General features: G+C 42.7%; 1 protein-coding gene across 1 annotated transcript in view; it reads right to left on the bottom strand.

The window, feature by feature from the left end:
* Positions 1–9,131: 9,131 nt before the first annotated feature.
* The window catches only part of GAN (gigaxonin), a 39,584-nt gene continuing 30,419 nt past the window's right edge, over positions 9,132–18,296 (bottom strand). The window contains exons 10-11 of the mRNA XM_079989330.1: positions 12,917–13,026; positions 9,132–11,408 (exon numbers count right to left, since the gene is read on the bottom strand). Of these exons, the coding sequence (XP_079845456.1) occupies positions 11,227–11,408; positions 12,917–13,026 (292 nt within the window). The 3' untranslated portion in view covers positions 9,132–11,226. The remainder of the gene's footprint in view (positions 11,409–12,916; positions 13,027–18,296) is intronic.

Genomic DNA, 18,296 nt, shown 5'->3' on the forward strand with positions numbered 1-18,296 from the left:
AATACACCCCCCTAATTATACTCAATTCCTATTTCTGGTGCCTTATTATGTTTTTGTGTATTATTTTATTTTTATGGCCGGGGGTCTCAAAAGCTGGGAGTGGCCTGCATCCCCCAGGCTGGTTATGTGTAGTGATAACTTCTTATTTTTGCAAATTGCTTGTGTCTGACAACTCTGAAACTCTCTTCTTCCCCCAATGGAAGACATCATACATTTACGAGATTGTTCTGTACATCTAGGGTCTTAAAGCTGCACTTCATGTCTACAATTCACTACCTTAATATGGTAAATATACAAACTAAGTGGATGGAGTTAACAGCGTTCTCATAGACATCCAACAGCCCTGATACTTTGTAAGTCTCATGTTGCACGGGAGGAAGGAGCTGGTCCATTCCCTTCACTGCTAGGGAATAGTATTTAGAGAATACACATGCCACTGAGCACTGTGGGGTTGCCCACAACATATACAGAGCCAAGCAAAATATATAATGATGGGAATTGTGGAATGGAGTATTTTGGATTTTGCCCATTATGTCTACACACTTCTAAACAAAATAGCATATTATTTTGAAAAATGTATACAAATTCTGTCAATACAATACGAAAAAAGTTCCTCTGAAATTATACAGCTACACAACATTAATCAATGTACTGTGTGCTTCCTCTAAAAAGGCCACTTTGACAAAGTACAAAAATTGTATGTTTCCTTAAATAACCTGCATTTCTGTTAACACACACTGCGGATGTGTCGGAAGAACAAGAAATGTATAATTACCTTTTGGCTTGGCTATACAGAGTCAAACTACATTTAAAATCCTAGTATCTAATGCATTTTTCAATTAAGAAAAGAAACATGATATTTAAATCTAAGTTCTCTTTGAGCTCATTGAAAGAAAGCTGTGAGCACAATCCACAGAAAATTAGCTGCACTGAAGTCCTGTTGAAACAAATGTTGCTATAAATACAGGGTTAAAAACAGTGCTCTCCCATTTATTTCAACAAAGCTTATATGCATACAACTTTCTCTGGGAGGCAATTTTTAGATTAACAAGAGACCACAAAACAATTAGTTTCATTTGTGCTAAGTGAAACAGTGTAGCAGCTCAAACACGACAAATGACATGAAATACTTGCTCAGAGGTAAATGGAACACACACAAAAACCCACTAGCCAGTCTGCCTGCCCGCCCCTCTGCATTTCTGAACGCATTTCAGCAGAAACAAGAAACCAACTCCCTTCCAAATCTGGACTAATCACTTTGACTGGAGATGCTAAATAGCCAAATGAGGTGAGGCAGAAGGCATTTCTTAGCACAGGTATTTACAGAGAAGTTAGAGGTTGTTGCTCTCTTTTGTCTGCATAGTCCTTTCAGAAGAGCATACAAACAAAAGTTGCATAGCTTAGCTGAACAAGAAGGTGGAGAGGTGGTTATGGTTTACTAACTTCCTCTTGCATACAGTTCTTGTCATAGTTTTGCCCACTATGGATTTGTATAGGAAAAAAGAGATTTACCTGAATTTGCTATAAGTTGGCATTAGCTTATAAAGATAATGTAAGTAGGTCTTTCTAAAGTTGAATAAACATCTTAAGTTCCAACTGGAAAAGAGAGGGTTGAATTAGATGCTGCATTTAAAACACATGCAACAGACACTCAATACCCCCCCCCCCCAAAATACACATCTGCCTGGCGGAGAGGAGAATTGGAAAGGTAGATAAATGATAGGTAGGGAAGATGTTAAGCCCTACCAAAACTTTTTCCCCTGAAAATGGGTGAGGGTGGAGATCTATTGGAGGTTTGTTACATGCATGTATTTATCATTAAATTGGGCCCATATTCTCTATATAAAAAAAAATTTAACCACACAATCTGTCTTTTTGCTATGACATCCTGAATACAAGAAAAGTCTGAGGACATTTCATTTTTGTATCCAATGGTTGGATGGATGCAAATGTGTAGCTCAGAATAGCAGGCAGCCTTACAGCATAGAGCAGGGGTCAGCAACCTTTTTCAGCCATGGGCCTGTCCATTGTCCCTCAGACCATGTGGTGGGCCGGACCAAGTTTTGAAAAAAAATATGAACAAATTCCTATGCCCCACAAATAACCCAGAGATGCATTTTAAATGAAAGGACACATTCTACTCATGTAAAAACATGCTGATTCCCGGACCGTCTGCGGGCCGGATTTAGAAGGTGATTGCCTACCCCTGACATAGAGCAAACCAAACCTACACTGAAGAAATACAGATCTGATGGGAAACATCCTGCCAAAATATGAAGCAGCCTCCAACTGGTGGGATTTCCTGTGGCAGCCAGGAATGGATCTGTGCTTGAAGAAGACAAACTATAATTATTATTGATAAAAACAAAGTTTCAAATCCCAGTGCAAAAACAAAACAAAAAACTTAGTCAGAGAGGTGTCAATAAATGAGAGGCTCCACTAAGAGGGTTCAGAACACATGAACAAATTATTGATCCATGTTACGTTCTTTTTCTTTCTTTCCCTTATCAGGCAATGATAAGAAAGCTACTAAAATAGCAGCCTTGCCTTGATGCAGTGAAATTGCAAGGACAACCTGAGGACAAAGAAGCAATCGATTTAACTGTATTGTGTTTTTCACCCTGATGGTTATGACATCTGGTTAAAAATAATAATAATGAATGACTGAAAGGTTTTCCCCACACCAAGCCTACCCAGGGAGATCATAAATGGCATGGAAGATTATATTCATATTTTTCCACTGTCACCAAAATTGGGAAGGGAACCTAAAGTATTGCTGCCTGCTTTTATCTTACCTCTACAAAAGCCTCCTCCTTCCTCAACTAGGCATAACAGGCACAACTTCCACTCAACTTCCTCCAAAAGAGACAAGTCATTGTTGGCCTGCCCTTTCTCCTTTTTAAGAAGAGCAGCCACAGTTGGCTTCAATCCAGAGTGGGGCCATTATGCAAACAGGGGGAAGCAGGTGGGGAATAATTTTGCCACCAAAATCAACCTGCCTGAAACTGCCCTGGGCATGTTCCTTCCCCCATTAATTAAGTTCAGAAAACTTCACAAACATTCAATTTGCCTCTCTTTAATACCCTACCTTCACTGTATTTGGGGATGGGCAGCTTAACTTTCCATGATTAATAGTTAGTGAAATGGTATAGGACTTCTCAAAAGCCTACAAGAGGAAGGTACAGTGCATTCAAAGTAACTTTTTTTTAAAAAAAGAATCAATCAGGTAAATGTTTCATACTTATCTGACACCTCCTGGGAACTGGATGCAACTCAAGAAAACTATTTCACAGGAATGAGATACATGAGGAAAGAGTCCCCATGTAAATTGAAAACTTCAACATTTTACAGCAATACTTAGATAAAAAAGCCTATTGTTCAGTGAAGGGCAGTTATTTTATTTCATGAAGGGTGTAAGTATGGACAGTATACAGGCTGTTCACAGAGAAAAGTTGTACCTTAAATATGGACAATTTCCCTGACCTCAACTAAGAAAGAACAAAGGAGCAACCACTCACCATCAATTGATAGCTAACATTCAAGTAAAGGATCAATTCGATTTTTTCAAGCACAGTGTTAAAGAATTCAATAGTTATGTCAAAATAGCACCTTTAAAGAATAGAACAAGGCTCTTGGTATCAAGCAGAACAAAAACACAACTGATTGTACCACACAGGGTAAGAAAAGGTTGTCTTTGCACACATGTTAAGCAATCGTTCTGCTTTTCCTGAGAAGCAAAGGCTGGAAATTCCTGCTTTAGCCTGTTGGTTGTTTTATTTTGCTATAGTTAATAGTAAAAATTCAAGCTATGACATAACACTAGTAATTTTTACTTCAGTGCAGTTGAAATCAAAACATGATATGGAGCAGAATGCTGAATTTCATTTTTACACTGTACAGCTAACTATAGCTTTTCAGCTTATTTATATCAAACCACTTTTTAGTCTCAGGTGATTAACAAACTAGATATAACACAACTGGGTTAATGGAAATGGAAGGGGTCTTGCCCTCTCCCCCTTTTTTGCAGAGGGGTTGGTAAGTGATGGAGACTCAGAGGGTCTGGATGGCAGCTGGAACAGAGAAGTAGAAGAGCATCAGCCTCTTCACTTGGGGATAATGGCACAGTAACACCAAAACCTCTCTTCTGGGTGTCCTGCACACTGTATTCCTGGCAGGATTCAACATCTATGTGCTCTGCATCCTTTGGAATATGCAAAGCCTACTTTCACACACACACCACCACTGTAATGATGGGCCTTCTGCTAGCTTCCAAAGAAATAACAGAAGAAAAAATGCCACTCCGCAATCTTCTTCCTGTTAAGCTAAGTAACTGTTCCTTTTTGTGTTACTAAGAGTATTAAAGGGAACCCACAGGCCGCCTATAGAGAAATACCCACTTAACACATTAACTGTCCAGCAAGAATACTTACAGTGCAATTCTGTGCATGTCAACTCAGGTGTAAGCCCCACAGTGTTCAACAGGGCTTACTCCTCGGTAAGGGCGTATGGGATTGCAGCATTAAATGCCAGTGATAACTGGCATTGCCTAGTTTGCCCCAGGTGATTCAAACACACTAAATAGTTACATCAGCCAAAGCAGTATTAAAATGGTGAATTCTAACAAAGAGCATGAGGAATGTTTTATTTGGAGAATCTAGTGTATGTTAGGTATGGACTCAGAAGGGGCAGCTACACTTTCATTCCTAGTTAGCAAACTTTCAAAACAAACCAAGACTTTAAAATCAGTCAGTATGATTTTACAATAAAAAGGCAAAGACCACAACATTAAAATCCTATGCATGTCAAGTTGATGGTCAAACGGAAGACCGACTTTAATGACTCTGGACTGCACCCATAGCAAGTACAGTGGTGCCCCGCAAGACGAATGCCTCGCAAGACGGAAAACCCGCTAGACGAAAGGGTTTTCCGTTTTGGAGGTGCTTCGCAAAACGAATTTCCTATGGGCTTGCTTCGCAAGACGAAAATGTCTTGCGAGTTCCTGCGGGGATTTTTTCCTCCCCCCCTTTTTGCTAAGCTGCTAAACAGCTGATCCGCTAAGCCGCTTATCAGCTGATCCGCTAAGCCGCTTATCAGCTGATCCGCTAAGCCGCTTATCAGCTGATCCGCTAAGCCGCTTAACAGCTGAGCCGCTAAGCCGCTTACCAGCTGATCCGCTAAACTGCTTACCAGCTGATCCGCTAAGCCGCTTATCAGCTGATCCGCTAAACCGCTAAGCTGCTTATCAGCTGATCCGCTAGGCCCCTAAGCCGCTAATAGCGCTAATCCGCTATGCCGCTAATGGGCTTGCTTCGCAAGACGAAAAAACCGCAAGACGAAGAGACTCGCGGAACGGATTCTTTTCGTCTTGCGAGGCACCACTGTAAAACATTTGTAATTTAAGGTGTACTTTTACACCTGTCCTTTACAGTTGGATATAGAGCACTTAATAAAATAAGTTAAGTAACAGTTAAAAATCCTACCTTCCTGTTTACTATTGAGGCTTCTTTAGAAGAAAAATACCTCAAAACTATTTTAAATGTTGACAATTTCATAATGTTAACAAGTTAATAGCAGGCTAATTTAGGATGAAGAACAAATTGCAGTTCTTTTCAGTTCCTCATTTCTGCTCCTACTGATATTGCAGTGGAATACCAAGGCCAATAAATAAATAAAATAAATAAAAACAAGACACGACCCCATCTCCAAATATGCCAGAATGCTTCGGAAGCATTTTTAATGTCTAACAATCAGGCTAGGGGAGAAGCACAATGATGTATACTCATCATGAGGTCCATGAATCTTATAGTTGATCAGTACTTCTTGCCCCTTTATGGTAACTCACATTTAGGGTTACAGAACCTGAGATGTGCAACTTTCCTTCTGTAAGCAAAATCAGTTAAAATAAATTGCACTGGACATGATCTGTTGCCCAGTGGAAAGAGCTGCAGATTCAGGAGGGGACTGACACGGGGATCAACAAAGGACTCTCTTCTTTTTCACTCTTCCTTGGGGTATGTGGACTGCTGCTCTCAGCCATAACTTGCAATGAGAGTCCTGTATGCAGCTCTCACATACACATCCAGCCACATCTCTCTTCTTCTAAGGGCCCTGGCCATGAAATACTCATTGTGAGTAACAGGCTGTCATTAAGAGTGATTGCTGGCATGCTGCAGAGCACATGGAAAGGAGATGGAGAGAAGCAGGCTGCAATGAGACCTATGATGATGCCTTCCCATGAGTCCAAATACACCCACAGGGAATGGATCAAGTTCACACTTTTAAATATTTATATGAAGTTAAAAATAAAAATGGTCAGCTGCCATTTACTATTTAAATGCATGGCACTAGAATACCAATGGGGCAGTAGAGTGCCCATATGCCCTACAGGCAGCGATGTTTTCTGAGGCAGTTTTGGAGTATAAATTAAGACAAAATAATAAGACCCTGCAGAACTTTGATTTGAACGGTTCTAAGATGTGCAAAGTTTCTTTACTAAAGAATTCCACCATTCTTTTTGCAGCTCAAGGTCTTAAACATCCCTGTGCTCTAACGGATGAGATCCACAATACCTGCGTAGAAAGAGAACTCTTGGCACTTATTTTCGTTATTGCATACTGCATTATGTGCAACAAATGCAGGCTCCATGCTTTCAGAAGCTTTATATTGACAAAAGTATCGAGGAGAGAAACGGTAACAAATAAATAAATATTCCTATTTGTACCACTGGCTGTCTCTTTAAGGATTCTGATATACATCCCAATCTTTGCAGAATGTGGCTCATATTCTCTCCATTTATCTTTTAAAATTGTGAAGATAAAATTGATTATAACTGTATTTTAAACCAGGATCTCAGAGGTGATTCCAATCAGATTTTCAACAGGCTTTGGTTGCTCTTTCCAAACTGAACATAAAGCAGAGTTTGCATAAGATAAACAAGTAGTTTTGATCTACATCCAGAAGCACACCTATTGCACGATGCTAACTAAGGCTTACTTCACAATCAAAATGAAGCATAAATAGTTGCTATGCAACCAAAGCCACAGATCAAGCCATCAAAACCAAGGATTGGATATTATTCTGTGCAGGGTCCAGTGGAATAAACAGAAACTGCACCCTAGTTTTTAAGGGACCAAAACTAGAAATGGTAGTGCCACAAGTAGAAAACGGACCCTTTTTCCAATGCCTTTCTCCTTGAAATTGCTTCTCCCTAGGAGAAATAGAGAGAGAGAGAGAGAGAGAGAGAGAGAGGTGATAGAGGGGAGAAAAGGTGGGGGCAGGTTACTTTCCGCCCTCACTCCCACCAGCTTTAAGTCGCTGCTACAACACTGCTTTATGAGGCAGCAATCCAATTCCAGCACACAGGTCTGCTGTCACAACATCTAGTTGGTTCCAAGATCCAAGTTGGCAAAATGATTCTACAGACATGGCCATGATGGTAGACAAAGAAGCTTTTCCTTGTGTAGCTAACTGTAGGATCCCAAGGCTGGCAAATGAGACCAGTTAGTCCTACTGTACTAACTCATCAGCTGCAAGTTCTTCTAGAAAAGCTCAAAACCAAATATTAGGTACCTAAAATTGCACTGACTCTGCAGTGACTGTCAATACAGTACCCGTGTATGCAACTCATTACTAGTCACTTCCCAATCAGACGCTGCCCCTCTGTTCAACTACATGTACCCAAAAGCTTTTTGTCAATGCTGGTTTGAGTGACTGTATTCTGCAATTAAGTGTGCTTTAACAATGCAATACATAGCAGTAGCAGCATCTCACCCTAAATATTTCCTGTGCAGCAGCTCACAAGCAAGAAGACTAAGATATCCTCCTTAAAGTAAAGGTAAAGGTACCCCTGCCCGTACGGGCCAGTCTTGACAGACTCTGGGGTTGTGCGCCCATCTCACTTAAGAGGCCAGGGGCCAGCGCTGTCCGGAGACACTTCCGGGTCACGTGGCCAGCGTGACATCGCTGCTCTGGCCAGAGCCAGAGCCAGAGCCGCACATGGAAACGCCGTTTACCTTCCCGCTTGTAAGCGGTCCCTATTTATCTACTTGCACCCGGAGGTGCTTTCGAACTGCTAGGTTGGCAGGCGCTGGGACCGAGCAGCGGGAGCGCACCCCGCCGCAGGGATTCGAACCGCCGACCTTTCGATCGGCAAGCCCTAGGCGCTGAGGCTTTAACCCACAGCGCCACCTGCGTCCCTAAGATATCCTCCTTAGGAATACATTATAAATTATGTTTTCAGTTTCTCTTTCAACAAGAACCTTGCATTTATTTTATTTTTTTAAATGTTAGCGAAATCAAAATAAGATTGCTCCTCACAAGATTCACTGTATGGAATTTTGTTCCTTAGTAAGGTGCACTAAAATTTCACTATTATAAACACAGACAGGGCAAGGACAGCCTCTCCGAACAATTAGCAACCCTCTCCAACCTGATGCCCTCCAGATTTTTAAACTTTCAAACATCACCCTGTGGTAGCTAGTCAAGGATGATGGGAGTGTAGGTCAAAACAGTTGCGAGGATGGCACTGGATTAGAGAAGGCTGAATTAGGATGTTCCCTGCTACTTGGCGAAACAGGCAGCCTTGGGCCATGGAAAGGAAAGGCTCCTTAGAGTGGTTTGGCCACTCCTGCACTCTTCCCAGTTGTTAACTTCCAAAGGGACAGACATGCAGAAAGCAAATTTAAGAGGGCAGAGCTGCAAACACACCAAAAACTCCACCCGAAAGAGCATAACTCATGAACGAAACTCATAATCACCTCTAATGAACCAGCTTCTCACAAGCTAAGCAAACAATAGACACATCTCCCCCTTTTGTCAGTTGTCTCCCTCTTACTTTTGTACATAAACTGGTCTTCTTTGGTCCAGATGTTTAGACTGGAGTGCATCTCAGTTAACTCCAAAGGGAGGACAACACACAGGTAAGGATTCAGTTGGAAACTATCTGGTAAATTCCCTATGCTGCCACCCCAATAGGATCATAAGCAACTCAAGATTATCCCTCGCTAGTCCTTTGTTCTGCCTGAAAATATGTGAAGAATCCCTCAACACAAAAGCACAAAGCATAACGGGGTGGGGCATAGCTGCCTGTAAGGAATAAGTAGCTGCTACAGAATAAGTTGGCCACTTGCCGCTGAGAGGGAAAATTGGGAGACTATAAAAGAGGGTGGCTTACTCGAGAATTGCAGCCGTTGGATTTTCTGCAAAACTTCTGAAGTTGACGAGAAAATAGTTTATAGTATTATATGAATGCACTTAGAAGCATCTCTCAGCTCCCACTGTTTGGGGAGTGGGGCAGAGTTGTGGTTCCATTGCTTGAATGAGTCAAGACAAATGTTATTTTGGATTGTAACCTCTGAGCAGAGTCAGAATTCTGATACTTCAATTTCTGAATTGTATCCGCAATGGCACAAATGCATAGAATACACTCTTTGTGTAAGTGTGACATAATTGACCTATCTTATTAAGAACGAATGCCATGATCAAGCTAACATATAGTGGACATGTTGAGCATGTCCTTAAGGCTGCAATTTTAAACACAGTTACTGAAGAGCAAGACCTACTGAACTTAATGGGACTTATTTCACAGTAGACATGCACAAAATTGCGTGGTAAATCTCTTCTCTTGAACTAAATGAGGCTTAAAATGTGCTTACTCTTGTCAAAACTTCCTAGATTCTGGAGTCTCTTCCAACAGAATTAATACAGCATTGTTGTGTGGTACTAGTTGTCACTTCTCTTTCAGTGTTACCTTCTAAGACAGCAGGCACCCCTCTGGGTTTATGGTAGCGTAAACAACAGGCACAGCTGAGGTCCTACAACTTTCCAAAGTGTAAAGCACTAAATCTTATAAGGATATAGTTTGCAAAGGTTGTAGTGCAAGACTGTGCCCTTTTCCATTTCTTCTTTTTTAAAATTATTGTGTTTCACTAACAAAGTAACAAAATAAAGTTTCAGTAGTGAGGTAAACAGTGTTCTACCAGCAAAAATTGCTATCAATTAAATATTATTATTTGTGAGCAAAAAGTTACAAAAAAACCCAGAAAAAAATACTTCACTATAACTGCACTCTAAAGTTCAACAGTACTCAGTAAGACTATATCTTAGAAATAGGTCATTTGTACACCAGCTTTTGATCCCAATATAATTCTCCAGAGCAAGTCTGAAATGTATTACTGTTCAATAGTTCCACTCCCACCCTCCCCACAAGTTAAAAATCAGTCTTTTACATTCCTCACTTTTTGCACTAGTATAGATATTAAAGTTTTCAGCCCTGTAAACCTGCAGCAACTTTCAAGTTGTTTGGAAAAATACTCATTGTATTTCTCTTTAAAAATTATTATAATAATCAGAATCAGATTTGTGTGCTGCGTAAACTGGCTGATAGTAATAGCATGGCAATTCTGGAAAACCCAGCCTTCACCCACCCACCCAACCTCACTCACTGTTTTTCAAGTGAGTGGTTGCTGCAGCATGAGGCTTTGTGCTGGTCCACATATGACACACCATTTTAGATCATTTGACGTACACAAGATTTACAAAAAAATCTGTGTCACTCTCAGTTCTCTACTGTACTGAAATCTTTAGCTCAGTTTAGTCCATTTTAAACATACTGGTATGTTTTTAAAAAGATTATTAGGAGTGAAAACACACTGAAAAGTGACATATGTACAATTCTATCCTTTCAGGCACAGGCCTTAAATTGTCAGGAAGGCCTTGAAGTAAAAGGTGCAACTGCCCATCTTTCTCCACAGTAAACAGTCTCTTTTGGCATACTAGTGAAATCGGTTTTCATACAGGATTTCCTGTGTTATCAATGTCATCTAATGTCAACACAGCAAAGTTACTTGTAACAATTCTCCTTGATGAAAATGTCCCTTACTGATTCCCCCACCGTCCCAATTTCAATAGGTTTCATTTTTTTTAATCCACTCCTCCTGGTTTGAAGCAAAGGAACTGCTTCAATAGCATGGTTTAGTATCTTTAGATAAACTGAACTTAAGATACCTCCTCAACCATGTTTCTCAATGTACAATGACTTGCCCCAAAGCAAATGCTGAGGCTTAAGCATTTAAGCAGTTAAAAAAACAGGACAGATACCATACCAAAGCCGAGCATACAGTTTAAGTTTCTGCCGCAAGATGTTTGTTTCTCCTTTATATAAAGATATATTGTTATGGTGGAGTGCCTCTCAAATTATTCCCATCTCCTCTGTTTTCTGAAGTTCTCTCAAGGAGAAGGAACACGGATGCGGAACAATCCTTGCTGGAGCTGGAGCCGGAAAAGCTTGCAGTTTGCTATACGCAAAGCTGCACATCCAGTACGGCGAAGATCCGATGGAAAGAGTGGCTTAGTATGGTGCCAAGTTCCAGTGCTTCTTTTAAATTCTCGAACATAATCGTAATTGGTACCTATTAGGAAATATATTTTTAGCTTTAGGATTTAAACAGCATATGGGAAAAGATTTACTCAATAGCACCAGTGGAATTCGAAATGGAAACCTGTTGCCGAACTGGGTTTCCCTCACTTTAAAAAAATGCAAAGCAATACCAAGTTCAAAAACAAATGCATTTTGCATCACACACTGTTATTATATGGGAAGGCTCTATTGCAAATATGCAGATTAAGGATATATTTATTTCTGACATTTTTTACCCAACCCCCTCCCCTATTTGCTGTGCCCTAAACATACCAAGAAAGAGATAGTTGTTAGTTGTAAAATGTTATTTGAGAATACAGAATGTGGTATTTCAATGATGGACCATTTAAGAACAGGAGCTAGCAACATATAAACTATTCAAATCCTAAGAACAACCCCTCCCCCTTCAAGTTTGTATAGCCAGATCTGAAAAGGTTTTATAGCAAAATGTTAAAAGGCTAAGATGCAACAAACGCAGCATTAATGGACACCTTTGGCTCTTGAGATGACATTTGGGCTTGTCTTTTGGGAAGAAGCCAGACAAGTGGTTTAGCAGTGATACTGCAGAAAGCTTCAAAATTTCCTTTTATGTCATAGTTTTCAGTGACTGTTTTTAAAGACGTGAGGAAAACACTGGATGGATGAGTAAAGGCTGAACATGACCAACAGATGGTTTTTGGAGCCTATGTTGACTCACTTGCCAAGCTGATGAGAGAATGCCGATATCCTAATCCTTTGGCAAGATTAACTGCTCTGAATATACAAAAAAAGGCCTTGGCCAAAACAGATAAATGAACAAGGCAGATAAATGCAATTCAAGTAGTACATGGTGCTTTCAAATCCCAGAATACGCATTATTGTGCAATGAGTTTTCATTGACCAGAGTCAACTTTATCACATGAGTCTTTTGTGAACTGCAAGTGACAAATTACATAACAAATTACTTAAGATGTCACAGAATGGTCATTTTTACTGAAGTGAACTAACATGGCTACTTTTTTCAAAGCGACAGGGATCGGTGGCAAAATTGAATTACCCTCAGTTTGGTTGAACAAGTCAAGCTTATTAGAACAAAATGCATGATAGAATAGAAAGAAAGAAAGCTAGGTTATACTTATTTTAAATAAGTGAAAACAAGATAATTTGCTTTCCCAGCTATAATTTCACATCAACAATGTTCATTAACATTGTTAATGTTAGCATGGTTGCTCTCCAAAAGGCACTCAGATAGAAAGGTGATGAATGAAGTCTCCTCCCCTAATCTGCCTTATATATTTTAAGTGTGGGATTTAATTTTAAGCAAGTGGAACAAGCTACAAAAGAACTAAAGAATTAAACATGGAATCACGAAAGAGTTTCATACTATCAGTACTCCAAAAATGTAAGTTGCAAAACTCTTGAGGAGCACATTAGCTACCTCTGCCTTACAGTATGTCCTCTGAGAAACAAATACATACAATAAAGGAAAAAACCCACAAGATATATTGTTTAGATTCTAACCTGTATCAAGATCCCCAATCACATAGATACTAGCCCCAATGGGCACAGCTCCATACACAAACGAAGAACTGGCTGGGATGCATAAGTTCTGATCATTCAAGTAGATCCACCTGCAAGAAAAGGCAACCTTTAAAGTATAATTTGTACAGGGCTTTTCGCAACCAAGAGACACACAGATGCCAAAGATATTCGCCTCACAAATTTACTCACCCCAGGCAAAAAAAAATGAATGAAAGTCTGTGGATATCTTAAGAATAGGATTTCTAACCTGATGTTGTGTTACACCTCGAGGCCTACCTCCCTACTCATCTAGGTTGGGTCTTGAATGCATACCAGAATCCTTTTCGTGGATGAAGCAGGTGGATGTAAAAATGTCCATACAAGCTTTCTTTTGTACAATTAGTGCCTGAAATGTACACTGTTTCCTGTGTCCTCCCCTTCTCAGTGCTCCATTTTTTAGTGCAAATACTAGCATCTTATCTAACAGGCGTCAACCTTTACATGATGGGAGGCTTCATTACTCAGTGGATTCTGAAGGTCGTAGGTGCAATCTCATCTTCAAATGAATGGATTTCAGGTGGTATGACAACTCCATCTGAGAGCCGCCACCTGTCAGAGCAGACAATGCTGTGCTAGGCTGACCAGCAACTCAAAATCTAAATATATGTTTCAAATATTTGTATTCATTAATTTCTTGCAATGTCTCTAATCCTCACTGTTGAGCCAATCTTCCTCCTCTGCTGTATTCACTCCAGCAGGTTTGCTGGCATGTGTTTAAGAGCACAGAGCTGCTTGAGTAACTTTAAAGATGTGCACAAACAAACGAGCAGCTTGCAGTCCCAGTATAGGAAGAAAGAAGGGATACAAAAATGGTTGTCTGGCACACAGTTATAAGAAGAGAAAAGAGAGAGAGAGGTCGAAAAAACAGTCTATCCTTATAAAATAGCACCATCTTCTGGTTAACAGATGTAAACAAGTGGAACCACATGTCTAGAAAGATATGCTCCCAGAACAGGAAGATTAACATTACACAATTAGTATGGCACCACTGTTAAGTATTCAGTCTTGCTTATTATTTCAGGCATAACCCACAGAAGCAAGAACTTTGAACCAGTTCTCATGAAAACTATGCAGATGCAGCTTACAGGTCAAGTTAAGATTTAAATGAAAAACCAAACAAGGTTGGCATACACTAATACTTCATAACAATAAATCTATTATTCTATCTGGAAAAAATGCCAGGGGTTAGATTTACTCATGCAACAGGGCATATATATTTATTTTTTCCCCAAAGGGGAGAGACCATAACTCAGCAATGGAGCCCATGTACTGCATGCAGACGGTCCCTGGCTGGAATTTCAAGCTAAATAATATCAGTGTGGTGGGATAATGAGCTGCTTGTGCGTTAAAGCTTGATCCCTCAGAGCTCACTCAGTGTAGTGAAGCCCTGCCTTGAGCGGAGCCCTTCGGGGTGGCTCCGTCAGTCGCTGGTAGAATCTGACAGTGGGCGTTTGCGGAAACGTTTCCAACATAAAAGCTGTTTCACGGACATGCGCCTCCTGGATTCCCTGCGTGACAGTTTCCGGCGAGGGGTGGGGGTCCTTAAAGGGTGTCCTGATACCTCCTCACTGTTCTCACTGGAAGTATCCCAGAGCCTCCCCTCCGACTCCCTTTCCTTTGGAGCTCCCGCACTCCCCCTACTGGTTCCCTCTTCTGCTGAAGAAGTGTCTCTCCTATTCTCCTGAAGCCTTCTCACCACCTGTCCTTCCGATGGCAGTTCCCTGACATCCACCTCCCCCCCAGGGCCCCCTTCACCCCCTCCCGCCTCTTCTCTTACTGGCGGCGAGGACGGAAATCCCTGGAAGGAACTCCCCTCATCCTCCGAGGATTCAAACACTTCTAACCACGGCCTTCCGTCTCTTTCCCCATCTTCCTCTCCTTCGTTGGAATCTGTTTCCACCTCCACCCCCGACTCTGGGAACCCTTCAAACTCCCCTTCCTCATCTGTAGTACCGAAGTGTTCCCTCCTAAATCTTGCCACTGGTTGTGGTTTTCTTGGGAAACGCCGATGAAACGTTTCTATTAAAATCTCGTCTTTGACTTCCTCTGCCGGTACCCATGTGTTTTCTGACTCTTCCTCCCCCTCCCATTCTACCAAGTATTCCACCTGATTTCCCTTCCACCTGGAATCAATGATCCCTGCCACATCCATGTTGCGTTCTCTCTCTTCTATGACGGGTGTCCGGGTCACCTCCCTCTCATGTTCCCCCCACTCACGTCCCTCTCTGTACAGCGACAGTAATGACCTGTGAAATACTGGGTGCAATTTCATGTGACTGGGCAATCGGAGTTTGAATGCTACTGGGTTGACCTGCTGTATGACCTCAAAGGGTCCCAACCGTTTGGGTCTCAATTTCTTACACCCTCCCTTGAACGGCAGTCCTTGGGTGGATAGCCACACCCGGTTACCCACCCTTATGGTTTCGCCTTCCCTCCTATTTCTGTCTGCTTGCTTCTTATATTCTTCTTTGGCTTTCTCTAAGTTGAGTTGGAGCTGACGGTGGATCGCTTCCATCTCTTCAACAAAATTTTCCGCTGCAGGTACACTCCACCTCCCCCCTCCTTCTCCTGGAAACGCCCGAGGATGACACCCATAATTGGCTAGAAAGGGACTCATCCCTGTGGACACGTTCTCCGCGTTGTTGTAGGCAAATTCTGCCAGAGGTAACCTGTCTACCCAATCCGTTTCTCTGTCCTTTACATAACACCTCAGATATTGTTGCAAAACCCCGTTTGCCCTTTCTGCTTGCCCATTTGTTTCTGGGTGCCTGGCGGTGGAAAAACTTACCTCCACATGCAACATGCTCATTAGTTTCCTCCAGAACCTGGAAGTAAATTGTTTTCCTCTGTCGCTCAAAACCCTCAAGGGGGCGCCATGCAACCTAAAAATGTGCTTCACAAACAACCTTGCGGTTTCTTCCGCTGTCACTGCATGTGAACAAGCTATAAAGTGGCACATCTTAGTTAGTAGATCTACCACCACCATGACCGCGGTTTTCCCTTTGGATCTCGGTAGATCGGTCATGAAGTCTATGGATACCATCTCCCATGGCCTTTCTGGGGTGGGTAAGGGTTCTAATAACCCTGCTGGCGCCAACCTCTCTCCCTTTGCTCTTTGGCACCTGTCGCATCCCCTGACATACTCCCGCACGTCTTCCCGCACCTTGGGCCACCAAAACTCCCTGGTAACCAACCACATGGTCTTGTGCTGCCCGAAGTGCCCCGCCGTGGGGCTGTCATGCAACTGTTTGAGCACCCGCCCTCTTAGTTCCCCATCTGGTATGTAGAGTGCCCCTTTGTAATATAGTTTTCCGTTCTTTTCCTCAAAACCCCCTGCGTTCTCACCTGTCTCCCTGAGTTCCCTAAGTTTTTCTTGGGCATATTCATCGTTCTCAATACCCTCTACCAGTTCTCTTTGCCCCACCAATGCCGCCCCACAAACCCAGTGGTCCTCCGAGATGATATGTCTTTCTTCCGCCCCTCCTTCCCCCTCCAAGTACTCAGGTTTTCTGGAGAGAGCGTCCGCCCTGACATTCTCAGCCCCTGGCACGTAGCGAATTTCAAAATTGAACTTGGAGAACTCTTGCGCCCATCTTACTTGTCTCTGGTTCAATACTCGGGCTGTCCTCCAGTATTCTAGATTTTTGTGGTCTGTCCGCACTTGAACCTTGTGTTGCGCCCCAATCAACAGGTGTCTCCATCTCTTGAACGCTTCGTGGACGGCGAGTAATTCTCTGTCGTACACTGTATAATTCCTCTCAGATTTGTTCAATTTCCTCGAGAAGAAGGCACACGGTCTCCATTCTGACGTATTCGGTCCTGGCTGCAGGAGCACGGCGCCCACCGCTCTGTCAGACGCGTCGGTTTCCACCCTCATCGGCTGCTGCAGATCCACGTGTAAGAGTTGTTCTTCCGAAGCAAACGCCCTCTTTAAACTTTCGAAAGCTCGCTGCGCTTCTTCCGTCCAGACAAATTTCTTCTTACTGCTGAGACAATCCGTGATGGGGGCTGTTAAGTGGGCGAAGTTCTTGATGAACTTCCGATAGAAGTTTCCGAACCCCAAAAACCTCTGCACATCTTTCTTAGTTTTCGGTGGCCTCCATTCCAGCACCGCTTGCACCTTGCTAGGATCCATGGCCAGCCCCTTGTCCGACAACCGGTACCCTAGGAATTCCACCTCCCTGGTGTGAAACTGACACTTCTCCAGTTTCACCCACAGCTGGTTTTCTTGCAGTTTCCTCAGTACCTCTCGTACATCTCGCACATGCTGCTCTTCATCCTCTGAGTACACCAGTACATCATCCAAGAACGCAGCGCAGTTCTTGTACAGCAATGGTCCTAGTACGTGATTCATGAATGATTGAAATACTGCCGATCCCGCCTGGAGGCCGAAAGGCATAACGCAGTACTCAAATGCTCCCAAGGGGGTGAACATAGTGGTTTTCCACTCATCTCCCTTTCTCATACGTATCAGGTTATACGCCCCCCTCAGGTCCAGCTTGGTAAAAATCCTCCCTTTTCTCACCCGGGTCAGAATGTCATCGATTCTGGGCATAGGGAAAGTCACGGGTTCGGACACTGCGTTTAGGGCCCGGAAGTCCACAATTAATCTCGGTTTGTCCGAATTTTTTTTGTCCACAAAGAACACTGGGCTACCCCCCACCGCTCGTGACTCTCTGATGAACCCACGCTTGAGGTTTTTGTCAATAAACTCCCTTAGCTCCTGCATCTCCCTGTCAGACATTGCATACACCTTGCCCACTGGCAATTGTGCTCCTGGGAGTAAGTTGATTTGGCAGTCAAAGGGTCTGTGCGGGGGTAGTTTATCTGCTTCCCTTTCGCTGAAGACGTCGGCAAAATCTGCATATTGTCGTGGTACCCTACCTTGATCCGTTGCTTCTATCTTTGCTAACGTGGCCTGAGTGCCTACTTGGCCCCCTCTTTCTGTGCAGTGTCCCATACAATGTGCTGACCCAAAGGAAACCACTCTCTGATGCCATCCCACAAGCGGATCATGCAGCGCTAGCCAGCTCATCCCCAAAATGATGGGCGCTCCTCCCAAAGTGGCTATATTAAACGCTATCAGTTCCGTGTGTCTTGCCACCCTCATTGTCATGGGGACAGTCTGCTGGTTTACTTCTCCCCCCAACAGCGCCCTCCCATCAATCGTGGTCACCTGCAGGGGATTTTTTAAAGGGATGGTCTGTATCTGATGTGCGGCTGCAAACTCCTTACTCATAAAGTTGCAGGAGCTGCCTGAGTCTAATAGCGCCTTCACCTTTAGTGGGTGTCCGTTTGCCAGCTCCAGCAATACCTCTAT

The sequence above is a fragment of the Podarcis cretensis genome, assembly GCF_951804945.1.
Source record: "Podarcis cretensis genome assembly, chromosome: 8".
In the NCBI taxonomy this organism is placed as follows: Eukaryota; Metazoa; Chordata; class Lepidosauria; order Squamata; family Lacertidae; genus Podarcis; species Podarcis cretensis.